At 40.4% G+C, this 15,418-nt stretch overlaps 1 protein-coding gene across 2 annotated transcripts in view; it reads left to right on the top strand.

Annotated features, from left to right (window-relative positions):
* LOC124007242 (gamma-aminobutyric acid receptor subunit beta-4-like) overlaps nt 1-15,418 on the top strand; it is a 47,214-nt gene that overhangs the window by 16,069 nt on the left and 15,727 nt on the right. For both annotated transcript variants that reach the window (XM_046317661.1, XM_046317660.1), the window contains exons 3-4: nt 4,860-4,927; nt 9,724-9,944. In XM_046317661.1, the coding sequence (XP_046173617.1) occupies nt 4,860-4,927; nt 9,724-9,944 (289 nt within the window). The remainder of the gene's footprint in view (nt 1-4,859; nt 4,928-9,723; nt 9,945-15,418) is intronic.

The following is a 15,418-nucleotide window of genomic DNA, read 5'->3' as shown; positions in this document are numbered from 1 at the left end:
CACAACATAAGTAGAGAGAGTAGAGGCAAAATGTCAAACAGAGAAAGGCAGAGAGGTGTGGAGAATCTGTGTGCTATGGCTTGGAGGGGTCTACAATGCAGCAGCTCCATTGACAAAACAAACAGGTTTTTCTCATTCACTGGTGCTGTCCATAGATGGTTCCTGTTCGGTGGCAGACATAGGAATTTAGTGCTAATATTTTCTTCCTGTTTTATCACTGTATGTTAGTGAACTGCAAATGTGTTATAGAAATGTGCTTTTTTTCAATGTTGCTGACAGGATTGGTAAATATTTTAATGTTGTTGTCTGTGTCTGCCTTCGCATCGATACTAACCTCAGGGGTGACGAATTTAAACTGAGTTACAGGCTGTGCACTTACTATGCTTCTTGCCATAGGGATATCCATTCTTCTTCTGTTCAAGATTTAAAGTAAGACTATGGCCAAGTGGTAGATTTTGTTTGGTTCCTCAGAGGGCTGTGCCCTCCTTGGCAGGGGGAATGTGCTGAGTTCAGAGGGGAGAGAGGAGACTGGCAGACAATCAAAGATCAGGAGATAAAGTGCCTGGATGCTGGACGCGGAGTTGGATTCAAGCCTGACTTTTTTTTACCCGGCAAGTTATGAGACTCAGCTGGAAGTAGTCCCTACTTTGGGAGATCAGGTCAGAGTTTGGTGTCGGCGAGCAGCATCAGGTCACAGCAGTCAGTGGCTTAGATGCAGCTTATTGGGAAAGCAGTGGAAAGTGCTGACACACTCTGATGGGATAATTGCTAATAGTAGTTTGGGTTTGGCTCTGGACATTGCTATATCCCCATCTCACTCACACACACACACATTAGCACACACAGACACACAAGCGTGCACAAATGGATGCGCACACCCACACACTAACACATAATTATCTGATTTCATATCCTGCTTGTTTTATTTTCAGATACCACATTTTCTGAAATGTGTTCCAATGAGAACACGTGAATTGATAAAAGCAGACATATCTGAGCCTCTCAGGCTGCTGTTGCTGAAGCGATATTTCCTTAGCTCGCAAAAGTGCATCTGCAGGTAAGTGCTTTCCTTTTGAGAAAGCCACGGTGGCAAAGTGGATCCCTCTGTTTCATTGAAGCAGGGTACAACATATGCAGTAAGCGAGAGAGAGAGAGATCCTGGTGCTTTCTGTTTACAACCAGCGAACGAATGTACTTTGACATCTCTGGGGGAAATTGTTACTGGTTGCCTTCACAAAGCGCAATGGAAAATGGCCCCACATTTTCCGATTTTTTTTTTTTTCTTTTCTCAGAAAGAGATGGGTCAGGGAATATGACAAAGCTGCAGGGCATTGAAGAGAGATGTGGACTGCCTTGTCATGGCAGCTGGAGTTGGAGGAGAGGGGGAAAGAGAATAGGATTACAAAAAAAGAGGAGAAATGTGCACTCCAAGTCAAGTGCTACGCTGGTTAATATTTCAGTGCCAGTATTTTGAGAAACATGGTAATTGTCAGATCGTTCGTGAGTAGGCTGGACTGGGAGTCATCTGCAGATTATTTGAAGGAAGGAAAGAGAGTACACATAAACAACAATAAGGGATTTTTAACAGACTCTGAAAATCACTGTTTTCAAGATTCATTTCACTCCCTTGAAAAATGAGCACAAATTGAAAGGCAATGAATTGAATGGCATTCTGAGATGCAGTTACAGTAGCAATATTCTTAGGCACATCTTTCCCACAGTCCTCTCTGTTTCTTTGTCTGGGTGTTGTTTCTCTGGAGGGAAGATGGAACACCTTTTGCTGGATGGGTCTCCTTTGCCTGGCGTAGTTTGAGCGATTATTTTGTTCATTGCCCAACGTTGCAGCACTTGTCCTGTTGTGTGTAAACCCCCTCTGAAATATTAATGCAACTAAAAAAAACATTGCTGTTGGTGGCCAGCCAGCCATTTCAAAAGCCCGCGGGGAGCTTGTTTCTCATAAGCAAATCTGTGACTCTGTGAGCAAAACACACCTGATGAAGTAGACGAGGCCCAGGTAACTGTTCAAGCAACTCGCCCAAGCACTGGTCTGTGGGGAAAAAAATCATTAGTGCAGATTTTTTATTTGATCAAAGAATGAATTTACTGGACCATATTGGCTACTTTGGAAGCTCTAACAATAACGAAGATCATTGAAACAAATGTTGAAGTAAAAAAACAAAATGCTTAAATTGATTGTTTAGGTCCTTACTGTAACAGCTTCTCTGCCTATTTGTAAGTGCAAGGTACATGACATGTACATAGCTACACACACTAGCTGTAGGCCTCTTTTACTTACATCACTCTTAGCTCAAGGAAATAGTAGTTTACCTAAATCATACTGTTGTAATAATTTGCATTGAACCCAGTGGTTGAGATGGTTCTTCCTTGGTCACTACTAGAAAAAAGGGGAAGCTTTTTTTTTATTATTTTTTTAAAACCTTTATTTAACCAGGCAAGTCAGTTAAGAACATATTCTTATTTTCAATGACAGCCTGGGAACAGTGGGTTAACTGCCTGTTCAGGGGCAGAACGACAGATTTGTACCTTGTCAGCTCAGGGGTTTGAACTCACAACCTTCTGGTTCCTAGTCCAACACTCTAGCCACTAGGCTACGCTGCCGCAACAAAGTGTTGGATGTCACTCCCTTTTTTTACTGTCAATATTTTTGTGCTTACACTTCATTTCTCCTTCACCTGATCATCATGATTCAGTGGTCTGCTAATTGGGAAATGGCTAATTAATTCATTTTGAGGGTGACACATTTCCCTTGTGCAGAGATTTTGGATTTTTCTTTACAGATCAAGGAGGGAACATTTGGGGTGAGGGGGGGTGTCCTTGCTTTGAGCTCCGAAGTTGAATTGTCGGCAGTTGTCATGAACGTGAAAAACCTACAGTATGAAATAGCCCAACTTCTAGAACGTTTAAAATGCTTTTTTAATTTACATTTTTTACATGTGTAGGCCTATCCATTTTAATGTCAGGTTACAGATTTAGCTACATTATTTGTCTAACACCTACTTACACCTACCTACTGTATGCAGATAAACTGTATGTTCATTGATTAAGCAGATGCTCCTATCTAGACATAGTCACATTCAGAATATATTTTTAGTGTCAGAATGTTTCTGCAGTTTTCCAGAACAGTTGCCTGCACATGTCCTCATCTTATAATATAATAATAATATCTAGACAGAGAGCTCCTAAAGTACAAATTAGTCATTTAGCAGACTCACTTATCCAGAGAAATTAGGGTTAAGTGCCTTGCTTAAGAATACATTGAAAGACTTTTCACCTTGTCAGCTCTGGGATTTGAACCAGTGACCTTTTGGCCCAAAGCTCTTAACTGCTAGGCTTTCTGCCACCTGTGGCACATTGACCATGCCACTATTTCAGCATCACTCTTTGACACAACCTATGAACCTTTTAGATGGTGCATAAAACAGTATACGGACAGGTGAATTTCTGTTAAATATGCACACATTTTCAAGTCAATTATTAATTGAACACAAGACTATACACAAGATGCACACTCTTCTTGCGCCCTGCCGTCACATGTTCAGCACAGCACTTCTTAAAACCAAAGATTCAACATTAGCTTTGACGAATACACAATGACAACTGCTATTTCTTATGGCAGCAAAGGTCTCTCAACCTGTTTGTTCTAATATCCTTGCTTTTTAACGAAGGTTAAAGCACTCCCCGGGGCAAGGCTCTGTACAGGGCTGCCTAACTCCTCACTACTAAGACAAAGGCCAAATTGAGTAAATGAGTCATGCACAGTAATAATAATAATAATATATGCCATTTAGCAGACGCTTTTATCCAAAGCGACTTACAGTCATGTGTGCATACATTCTACGTATGGGTGGTCCCGGGATGAACCCACTACCCTGGCTTTACAAGCGCCATGCTCTACCAACTGAGCTACAGAACCCCAGTAGTTGAGTATACAGTATATGTGGATAATTGTAAGCCTTGTTTTTTGACCTCCTGTTTACTATGACTAGGCCCACAGGTGCACGCACATAATGCCGTTTTAAGTTGTTATTTGAACCGACTCGACACAGATCCACAGTCCGTCATAGAATCCAGGCCACTTTATACTGAAGGCCAGTTATATCTGAATGTAACTAAAACTGAAGGAACATTTTCCTTTAATTATTCTCTTTGACATTGCTGAATATCAACACACTTTGACATCCCTTTCACTTTAATGTTTCAGTTTCCTGTAAGGAGAAAGCAGTAGGATGAGATAATACGATTACATGATTTGAGGGGGGCGAGAATATTGAGCGTGAAATTAGCATGGTGTACCTGAATGTAATATAGATTCAAATTTTATGAAGATTAAAGAAAGATTTAGTCCGATTTTATATGGCTGTTTAAACACAGTGACCCAAAGAGACACTCTTTCCGCCCAAAAAATTGGATGTTACAATTAATTTGCCTCTTCTGCATTTTAGCCTTTTTGTGCCATTTCATTCTGCCGCCCTTTTGGTTACTTTGCACATCCTGTATGAGAAAGGTAAATGGGTTTGGTCTGTTTCCTTCATGCTTTCCAATCAATGGCCTACTCCTGCTCATATGAGGCTTGTTCCCACAGTCTTCAGAGAATGTTTGATTCAGTGATACTCTCTCCCACATCAGAAATGTCCAGTTCTAGTTTCATGCATAAAAAAAGAGTTATATCATGGTTCATGCAGTAATGTCGTGATAATTCAATGAGATAACCCACCATGTGAAGAGAATTTCTTTTCCTACGTTATTTTTAAAACAGAGGCCAAAAGTGTATTTCTGGATCAGTGTAAATAATCTGTGTGAGTTTGTGTGTGACTGCACGGCCTCCTGTGTTCCCCCAGGTGCCCCAGTCATCGTAGGAATGAGCATCAACATCGCTAGCATTGACTCCATCTCAGAAGTGAACATGGTGAGTTACAAAACCCCTTCTCTCACAGTAGCAAAGTCTATACAGTACATCGACTCAATGTGTCAATTCTTATTTATAAGGGTACTGTAATGAATACTCAGGGAGAAAGAGGTGTAGATTCACACGCAGAGCGTGCCAGATGTTTATTAGGCCTTCGCAGAAGGCAGGAATAGTGGTCACAGGCAGGCAATGGTCAATACAGGTAGGCAGTCAAAAACAAACAATACCTTACAACCATATAAACAGAAAGAACTGAACTAAATAGGGAGCTGATGAGACCAGGTGAGAAGCGAACGCAGGTGAAATCAATGAAAAAAAATGAAAGGGCTATGTTCTAGAACACAAAGAAACAGGGCTATGTTCTAGAACACAAAGAAACAGGGCTATGTTCTAGAACACAAAGAAACAGGGCTATGTTCTAGAACACAAAGAAACAGGGCTATGTTCTAGAACACAAAGAAACAGGGCTATGTTCTAGAACACAAAGAAACAGGGTTATGTTCTAGAACACAAAGAAACAGGGCTATGTTCTAGAACACAAAGAAACAGGGCTATGTTCTAGAACACAAAGAAACAGGGCTATTTTCTAGAACACAAAGAAACAGGGCTATGTTCTAGAACACAAAGAAACAGGGCTATGTTCTAGAACACAAAGAAACAGGGCTATGTTCTAGAACACAAAGAAACAGGGCTATGTTCTAGAACACAAAGAAACAGGGCTATGTTCTAGAACACAAAGAAACAGGGCTATGTTCTAGAACACAGAGAAACAGGGCTATGTTCTAGAACACAAAGAAACAGGGCTATGTTCTAGAACACAAAGAAACAGGGCTATGTTCTAGAACACAAAGAAACAGGGCTATTTTCTAGAACACAAAGAAACAGGGCTATGTTTTAGAACACAAAGAAACAGGGCTATGTTCTAGAACACAAAGAAACAGGGCTATGTTCTAGAACACAAAGAAACAGGGCTACGTTCTAGAACACAAAGAAACAGGGCTACGTTCTAGAACACAAAGAAACAGGGCTACGTTCTAGAACACAAAGAAACAGGACACAAGGTTGACTAAGAAAAGAAAAGCTGAACCTTACAGGTACTTAGTTGCAAACACTCAAATTGAACTAATTAAATGAACCTTGGACCCTTTCTTGATTTCTTGATTGTTCACAAAATAATATAATAATATAATCTGACCACATAAAGATGATCTAACAATGTGCAAGAGACCATAGTCGAGTTACAGTGATATCAAGACAGGGTTCAAGGGTCTTTGAGTGTTTGCAACGCAATACCATTTCAATCAGTCATATTTGCCCTTGCCGACATTAGATAACCATAGACATGTTGTGCATCTGTTTTGCTTGATTATATTACGCGTTAACTTGTGTTCATTAGAGAGCGGTGAGAAATCAGGCACAGTCTTGTGCCTCCTTAAAGAAGACAATATGGCTGGTGTCTCAGCAATGACATCATTCTGTCGCTCTCCTCTCCATTGTATTTAAAAATATGTATATAAGTGTATTTAGTGTGGCACAGTCACACTCAGAGTTCACTCCACCCACAAGCCAGAAGGGCTTTGCTGTTGGGTTTTGGGTTTGTTATCCCTACAACATTGTTATTTGGGGTCACTAGAGGATTGTCATCCAGTTTCGACAGCAGATATCATCTGTAATTTGTTAGAGGTAGTCACTAATGTATCTAGCTGTTTTCTTTATTTTTTGAGCACATGCAAGTGAGGCCCTTTGATTTATTCATCTTGAAGTTATTGTAGAGATTCATGTTGTACTCCTGTGTTTTGAAAGACACCGCAAGCTTTAGCTTATGCTGTATGTTATTTTGGTTTCCCGGGACATTTGAGAAGGCAGCATCAAGTGCAAAGCTGAAAAGGTTGAACAAACTTCTGGTGAACAAAGACCGATCAAAAACATTTGTCAACTTGGAAAACTCTTGATAATCTCAACATGTGTGTTATGGCTAACACCATAAATTGTCTATTTTAGCTGTTCATTTGTGTACTTTGTCAGCAAGCCAAAATAGTCATAGCAAAAGAATAACAAATTCCACCCCAAAAAATTGCAATCAGACAAAAGCCATGTAAAAACAAATATTTCATTCAATTACATTTTTTTCAGGATGCTGCAAATATATATATTTTTATGGAAAATATGGACGGGCCTTTTCATAGGGTAAGACTGAGAGAATGTAGGTCATGTCCAGCTGAATAACCACTCAGATTAGCTCTCAGTCCGCTTATAATATGTGACGTACATTATGGTTCACTTGAATTTCAGACAATTACATTGAGATTTCGGGACACTGAGATTCCCAGAATAATTGGCAGCATTTATCATGCAAAATTCAGAAGGACTGTACTGTCATCAGAGGACGTATTGATCTTAACGTGGCCCTTTAAATCACTTCCCTTTAAGTCTTTCCTTTCATTATGGTTCCATTGTGTCCTAGAAAATCACTGATAGTGCTTTCTGATATTCTGTGCACATAATGATTATGATAATACATGTAATGGTACTATGTGTATGGAGTTGGATAGGGCAAGTACAGTAGAGGTAACTTGTACTTCCTGTAGTTGGAGCTTTGAGTTGGATAGGGCAAGTACAGGTGAGGTAACTTGTACTTCCCATAGTTGGGGCTTGGAGTTGAATAGGGCAAGTACAGGTGAGGTAACTTGTACTTCCCATAGTTGGAGCTTGGAGTTGGATAGGGCAAATACATTAGAGGTAACTTGTACTTCCCATAGTTGGAGCTTGGAGTTGGATAGGGCAAGTACAAGTGAGGTAACTTGTACTTCCCATAGTTGGAGCTTGTAGTTGGATAGGGCAAGTACAGGTGAGGTAACTTGTACTTCCCATAGTTGGAGCTTGGAGTCGGATAGGGCAAGTACAGGTGAGGTAACTTGTACTTCCCATAGTTGGAGCTTGTAGTTGGATAGGGCAAGTACAGTAGAGGTAACTTGTACTTCCCATAGTTGGAGCTTGGAGTCGGATAGGGCAAGTACAGGTGAGGTAACTTGTACTTCCCATAGTTGGAGCTTGTAGTTGGATAGGGCAAGTACAGTAGAGGTAACTTGTACTTCCCATAGTTGGAGCTTGGAGTTGGATAGGGCAAGTACAGGTGAGGTAACTTGTACTTCCCATAGTTGGAGCTTGGAGTTGGATAGGGCAAGTACAGTAGAGGTAACTTGTACTTCCCATAGTTGGAGCTTGTAGTTGGATAGGGCAAGTACAGTAGAGGTAACTTGTACTTCCCATAGTTGGAGCTTGGAGTTGGATAGGGCAAGTACAGTAGAGGTAACTTGTACTTCCCATAGTTTGAGCTTGGAGTTGGATATGGCAAGTACAGGTGAGGTAACTTGTACTTCGCATAGTTGGAGCTTGGAGTTGGATAGGGCAAGTACAGTAGAGGTAACTTGTACTTCGCATAGTTGGAGCTTGGAGTTGGATAGGGCAAGTACAGTAGAGGTAACTTGTACTTTGTATAGTTGGAGCTTGGAGTTGGATAGGGCAAGTACAGTAGAGGTAACTTGTACTTCGCATAGTTGGAGCTTGGAGTTGGATAGGGCAAGTACAGTAGAGGTAACTTGTACTTCGCATAGTTGGAGCTTGGAGTTGGATAGGGCAAGTACAGTAGAGGTAACTTGTACTTGTATAGTTTTGTTGGATAGGGCAAGTTAGAGGTAACTTGCTAGTTGGAGTTGGATAGGGCAAGTACAGTAGAGGTAACTTGTACTTCGCATAGTTGGAGCTTGGAGTTGGATAGGGCAAGTACAGTAGAGGTAACTTGTACTTCCCATAGTTGGAGCTTGGAGTTGGATAGGGCAAGTACAGTAGAGGTAACTTGTACTTCCCATAGTTGGAGCTTGGAGTTGGATAGGGCAAGTACAGGTGAGGTAACTTGTACTTCCCATAGTTGGAGCTTGGAGTTGGATAGGGCAAGTACAGGTGAGGTAACTTGTACTTCCCATAGTTGGAGCTTGGAGTTGGATAGGGCAAGTACAGTAGAGGTAACTTGTACTTCCCATAGTTGGAGCTTGGAGTTGGATAGGGCAAGTACAGTAGAGGTAACTTGTACTTCCCATAGTTGGAGCTTGGAGTTGGATAGGGCAAGTACAGTAGAGGTAACTTGTACTTCCCATAGTTGGAGCTTGGAGTTGGATAGGGCAAGTACAGTAGAGGTAACTTGTACTTCCCATAGTTGGAGCTTGGAGTTGGATAGGGCAAGTACAGTAGAGGTAACTTGTACTTCCCATAGTTGGAGCTTGGAGTTGGATAGGGCAAGTACAGTAGAGGTAACTTGTACTTCCCATAGTTGGAGCTTGGAGTTGGATAGGGCAAGTACAGTAGAGGTAACTTGTACTTCCCATAGTTGGAGCTTGGAGTTGGATAGGGCAAGTACAGTAGAGGTAACTTGTACTTCCCATAGTTGGAGCTTGGAGTTGGATAGGGCAAGTACAGTAGAGGTAACTTGTACTTCCCATAGTTGGAGCTTGGAGTTGGATAGGGCAAGTACAGTAGAGGTAACTTGTACTTTGTATAGTTGGAGCTTGGAGTTGGATAGGGCAAGTACAGTAGAGGTAACTTGTACTTTGTATAGTTGGAGCTTGGAGTTGGATAGGGCAAGTACAGTAGAGGTAACTTGTACTTCCCATAGTTGGAGCTTGGAGTTGGATAGGGCAAGTACAGTAGAGGTAACTTGTACTTTGTATAGTTGGAGCTTTTGTTCATACATAACAACTAGTTCTTGTCAATCTGACAGTGCTTTCTTCCCTTTTTCACAGGATTATACCATCACAATGTATTTCCAGCAAAGTTGGCGAGACAAGCGTTTGGCATACGCTGAGCTGCCCCTCAACCTGACTCTGGATAACCGCGTGGCGGACCAGCTGTGGCTCCCAGACACCTACTTCCTTAACGACAAGAAGTCCTTTCTGCATGGCGTGACAGTAAAGAACCGTATGATTCGACTGCATCCTGATGGCACTGTGTTATATGGACTCAGGTAAAGCTAACTCTCATTGGAATTCTACTGTACCTAATGTGGTAAAAGCCTGGCATATAAGACATGACTGGAAGAGACCTTGGGAACAGTGAGGCATGGGAGGAAATAGATCTCTGTTTAAATAGTCCCGCCTTTCAACGTTCCTTCCTTCCGAAAAATAAACAGTCTAGAGAATCCCTGATTTTATCTTTATTTAAAGAGGCAAGTCAATTAATAACAAATTCTTATTTTCAATGACTGCCTAGGAACAGTGAGTTAACTGCCTGTTCAGGGGGAGAAGGACAGATTTGTACCTTGTCAGCACGGGGATTTGAACTTGCAACCTTTTGGATACTAGTCCAACGCTCTAACCACTAGGCTACGCTGCCACCCCATGATGAAAACACAACTAACTTGAATTATTTTTACTGAATTGCTGAAGCCAGAATTCAATTGTCAGTAGTTATAGCCTGCCTTGACAATGACATGACATGCTAATACCTGACATACCGTATACAGTCTGGTCCATAAAGATGTGCAAAAAATACTGTATAAAATAAATTATACAAATACTGAGCTATATTGTATGCTCAAAGAATTGGGATATTATAATATTTTATACTAATACAATTGCTCAGAGAACGGGATTTTGTTTAACAAGTAATACAACAGAATCGAATAAAAGATAAGGGGGAAAATGATTGCTATCCGTTTACAGTACTCTAGTGTTCTTCCCTTGCGAGGGTAACGACACTGAGCCTTTTTCTCAAATGTGTTAGGAGATTGGAGAACACGTTGGGAGGGATCTTAGACCATTCTGCCGTACAGAATATTTCCAGATCCTTGATATCCTTTGTCTGCTCTCTTACTGTAGGTATGAGGTACTCTTTTTGCACGTGCTTCTGTTTTTCATGTCATCTGACCATAGCACCGCCTGGAGTTTAGTAAATGCCATTGGCACTTGGATTGGAACCGGTGCAATGGTCAGACGAAATGTAAATGTAGCTCTTTGGCCACACACACCAGTGGTGGGTTAGGTGTTGAAGACAGAAGCATACGCAGAAAGTATCTCATACCTGCGGTAAAATATGGTGGTGGATCTTTGATGTTATGTTTTTTTTTCTACTAGTGCTGGATCCCTTGTTAAGGTCAATGGCATCATTAACTTTGCCAAATACCAGGGCATTTTAGCCCAAAACCTGGTTGACTCTGCAAGGAGCCTGAGACACTTGGCTGCAAGCGGATCTTCCAGCAAGACAATAACACCAAGCTGTAATCAAAATGGTTCATTGAACACAAAATCAACATTTTTCAATGGCCATATTACTCTCCGGACATGAACCCCATTGAAAACCTGTGATTAGAATTGAAGAGGGCAGTTCATAAGCGCAGGATATTAAGGATTCTGTACGGCAGAATGGTCTAAGATCCCTCCCAACGTGTTCTCCAATCTCCTAACACATTTGAGAAAAAGGCTCAGTGTCGTTACCCTCGCAAGGGAAGAACACTAGAGTACTGTAAACGGATAGCAATCATTTTCCCCCTTATCTTTTATTAGATTCTGTTGTATTACTTGTTAAACAAAATCCCTTTCTCTGAGCAATTGTATTAGTATAAATAATATAATATCCCCCTTTTTGAGCATACAATATAGCTCAGTATTGTATACTTTATTTTTTACAGTATTTTTTGCACATCTTTATCAAGGGTGTTAATAATTATGGACCTGACTGTACATATGGTGCACAAGTTTGGGTTTTTAAATCAATGAATTTCCATTAACTCTATTTCTGGTGCATCATTTGTCTCTGGTGAATGGAGGCCTTGGAGGACAAGACAGAGAGTCCGTGCTCTTTGGGTTATGTAATGCTGATGTTTGTTGATTTGTTCCACAGGGCAGTCCCATTTTGAAATGTTTCAAAGCTAAAATCAAATTCAGCTGCAAATGTTAATTATAGGAAGCTTACAGCTAAATGCGCAGATGCTGCTGAAATGGCAACATGACTATGTTTTGCCACTGCTATTACCTCATTCCACTCCACAATCAGTGGAGATGGCTTTTAGCTCTTGTCATGTGCTTTCCTTATTGTCTAGAATATTAAATATATCTTAGATAAGCCTCTGGAAAAGGATGTTGTTGTTTTCAAGAATGGGGGACTTTGCACATGCCCATTGATATGAAATATGATGATAGCATTATCAGTGTCTGTAAGATATGGCAGTCGTCTCCATTCCCAAATGAACAAATAGTATAGCATACAATGGTATACATACTCTAGTATTCACTTTTTGTTTTTGCAGACTTTACTGAAGTCAGCAAAAACACTCTAGTGGATACTGTAGTATTTACTGTAGTATAGTGTAGTATTTACAGTTAACTATTGTATAAATACTGTAGTAAAAAAACTGTAGTATATATTGTAGTAATTAATGTAGTGTTTATGTGGAATGTACTATAGTATTTCCTGTAGTGTTTCTGCGGACTGGGGTATAATATTGGATTTACTGTATAGTCTTTTGGCAGACATCACTATAGTATTTGCTATAGTGTTTTAGTTACATTATCTTTGACATAGAAGTGGAGGCTTTCTCCTTGAGGAAACTTACTGAAGAAATACTAAAAGAGCTCATTTTCCATGACCTGTAGGTAGGAAGGTAGGAAGGTAGATAGGACTGGGGTCTGAACGGATAGTTCAGAGCTTCTGCTCTTTTCTATAACCTGTAACAAACACAATCTATACTTGGCATGTAGGATTCTCACTTATGTGTGGCACAAATTGGTATATTGGGGAGTGGGATGGGTGGGCTATATGCAAATGAAATACTGTACTATATACAGTGTCTTCAGAAAGTATTCGCCCACCCTTGATTTATTCCCCAAAAAATGTGTGTTACAAGGTGGGATGAAAATGTATTTAATTCTCTGTCACTGATCTACACAAAATACTCTGTACTGCCAAAGTGGAAGAAGAATTCTAACATAAAATGTAAATAAAAACACTACTATATCTTGATTACATAAGTATTCACCCCCTGAGTTAATACATGTTAGAATCACCTTTGGCTGTGATTACAGCTGTGAGTATTTCTGGGTAAGTCTCTTAGAGCTTTACGCCCCTGGATTGTACAATATTTGGAACATTATTCTGTTAAAAATTCTTCATGCTCTGTCAAGTTGTTTGTTGATCATTGCTAGACAGCCATTTTCATGTCTGCCATAGATTTTCAAGCCGATTTAAGTCAAACTGCAACTAGGCCACTCAGGAACATTCAATGACATTTTGGTAAGCAACTCCAGTGTATATTTAGCCTTGTGTTTTAGGTTATTGTCCTGCTAAAAGGTGAATTTGTCTGTAGGAAAGCAGAATGAACCAGGCATTTCCTCTAGGATTGTGCCTGTGCTTGGCTCTATTCTGTTTCTTTTTAGCCCCCCCCCCAGAAACTCCCTAGTCCTTTGCCTGATGACAAGCATACCCATAACATGATGCAGCCATCACCATTTTTTTAAATATGACGAGTGGTGCTCAGCGATGTATTGTGTTGGATTTGCCCCAAACATAATGTTTTGTAATCAGAACATCAACTTTTCAGTACATAAAGTTCATTTCTGTGCCATATCTTTTTGCAGTTTTACTTTAGTGCCTTAATCACAGCCATTAATGACTTCACCATATTCAATGTCTACTTGTTTACCCATCCACCAAAAGGTTCTTTGCAAGGCATTGGAAAACCTCTCTGGTCTTTGTGGTTGAATCTGTGTTTGAAATTCAGTGCTCGACTGAGTGACCTTGCAGATAATTATATCTGTGGGGTACAGAGATGAGGTAGTCATTCGAAAATCATGTTAAACACTGTTGCTGCACACTGAGTGTGACCATGCAACTTATTATTGACTCGTTAAGCACATTTTTACTCCTGAACTTATTTAGGCTTGCCATAACAAAGAGGTTAAATACTTATTGACTCAAGACATTTCCGCTTATCATTTTTTATGAATTTGTGTAAAAAAAATATATATATATATATATACATATATATAATTCCACTTTGACATGATTGGGTATCAATTTAAATCTAAATTTAATTCATTCTAAATTCAGACTGTAGCACAACAAAATGTGGAAAAAGTCAAGGGATCTGAAGGCACTGTACTATAGTATTTACTGTCGTGTTTTTGCGGAGTATAGTGTTTTTGCAGACATTTCTGTAGTATTTACTGTCGTGTTTTTGCGGAGTATAGTGTTTTTGCAGACATTTCTGTAGTATTTACTGTCGTGTTTTTGCGGAGTATAGTGTTTTTGCAGACATTTCTGTAGTATTTACTGTCGTGTTTACTATAGTATTCTACAGTTTACTACATAATTCTATAGTAAGTACTGTTTGTATTCTACATATATAAAACTGTATTATTTTATGTGGGGACTTTCGTATTAATGAGAGAGTTTGATGATGTTTGGAAGTGAGAGGGGGAACTAATGGGCTGGTAAATGCTTACTTAATATGTCTCTTGGTGGAATCAGCTGTGGGTGCAGGGGAGCGAGGGATGGAGAGGTGGAAGTGGTAGCAGCTTCTCCTGCTGCCCAGAGGGAGTTGGTGAAAAGGTGGAGGAATGAATTGAGGAAAGAATCATAAAGTCAGGACCGAATCCTGAATAGAGTACAGAGGGACTGTAGGGCAGTGCTGTTCAAAGCTGGGGTCATGGGGATTGCCACATTTTAAACTCAAATCAACAAAATAAATGGGGTGGGGAGGTATTAAGAGTACAGATTATTTTATGGGACAATATACAAACTTTTTGAGAAAGATCATTTGAAAAATAAAATGTTATTGAGGAAATGTATTTATTGGTTCTCTTCATTTTGATAAGCGAGATGAACATGTAATGAATTAGATTTGGGGTGAGGTGAGCCCTCTATGACTTATCGTAAAGACCATGACCCCTTTGCCTTTCACAGGAAGACGTAAAAAAGCATACTTTCTTGTTAGTTTGATTGACATCTGAGCTTCTTTTACAGTATAAGCCTGGGCTGTTTTCAGCAGGCACGACACGGGGACACAACAATGTTTTTATTGTGCAACAGAACGAATGTAGTAGTCACTGTTGTACTGCACGAGACAAACAAATATAGCACACCACTTATTCCTGGCTATTTTGTTTTGCTGGGATGTGAGGAGGAGGAGGTGGCGCACTTCCCATCCAGAATTCTGTGCCCCAGAAAAAGGCAACAAAAAACCTTATAATCCCTCACCACCACCATGTCCCAGTTTCATCAATGAACCAGCCCAGACAGTGAGTCTGCAGTGAGGTTCTCACAGGGACCCACCCAGATGACTGGGGGGCTGCTGGGGGGAGAGGAGCATCTTGGGGCCCTTTCAAAGCAACACAGCAGCCGGAGCCCCAGGGGCCACAGGCTTTGTTTCTTCACCCAGTATGTTGCAACTTTGCTTTACAGGAGTCATGTACAGTAAAGCTGTGAGATAGAAAACAATATGCA

The sequence above is a fragment of the Oncorhynchus gorbuscha genome, linkage group LG20, assembly GCF_021184085.1.
Source record: "Oncorhynchus gorbuscha isolate QuinsamMale2020 ecotype Even-year linkage group LG20, OgorEven_v1.0, whole genome shotgun sequence".
NCBI lineage: Eukaryota > Metazoa > Chordata > Actinopteri > Salmoniformes > Salmonidae > Oncorhynchus > Oncorhynchus gorbuscha.
The sequence above is the reverse complement of the archived record's forward strand: the minus strand, read 5'-3'. Positions and strand labels throughout refer to the sequence as shown.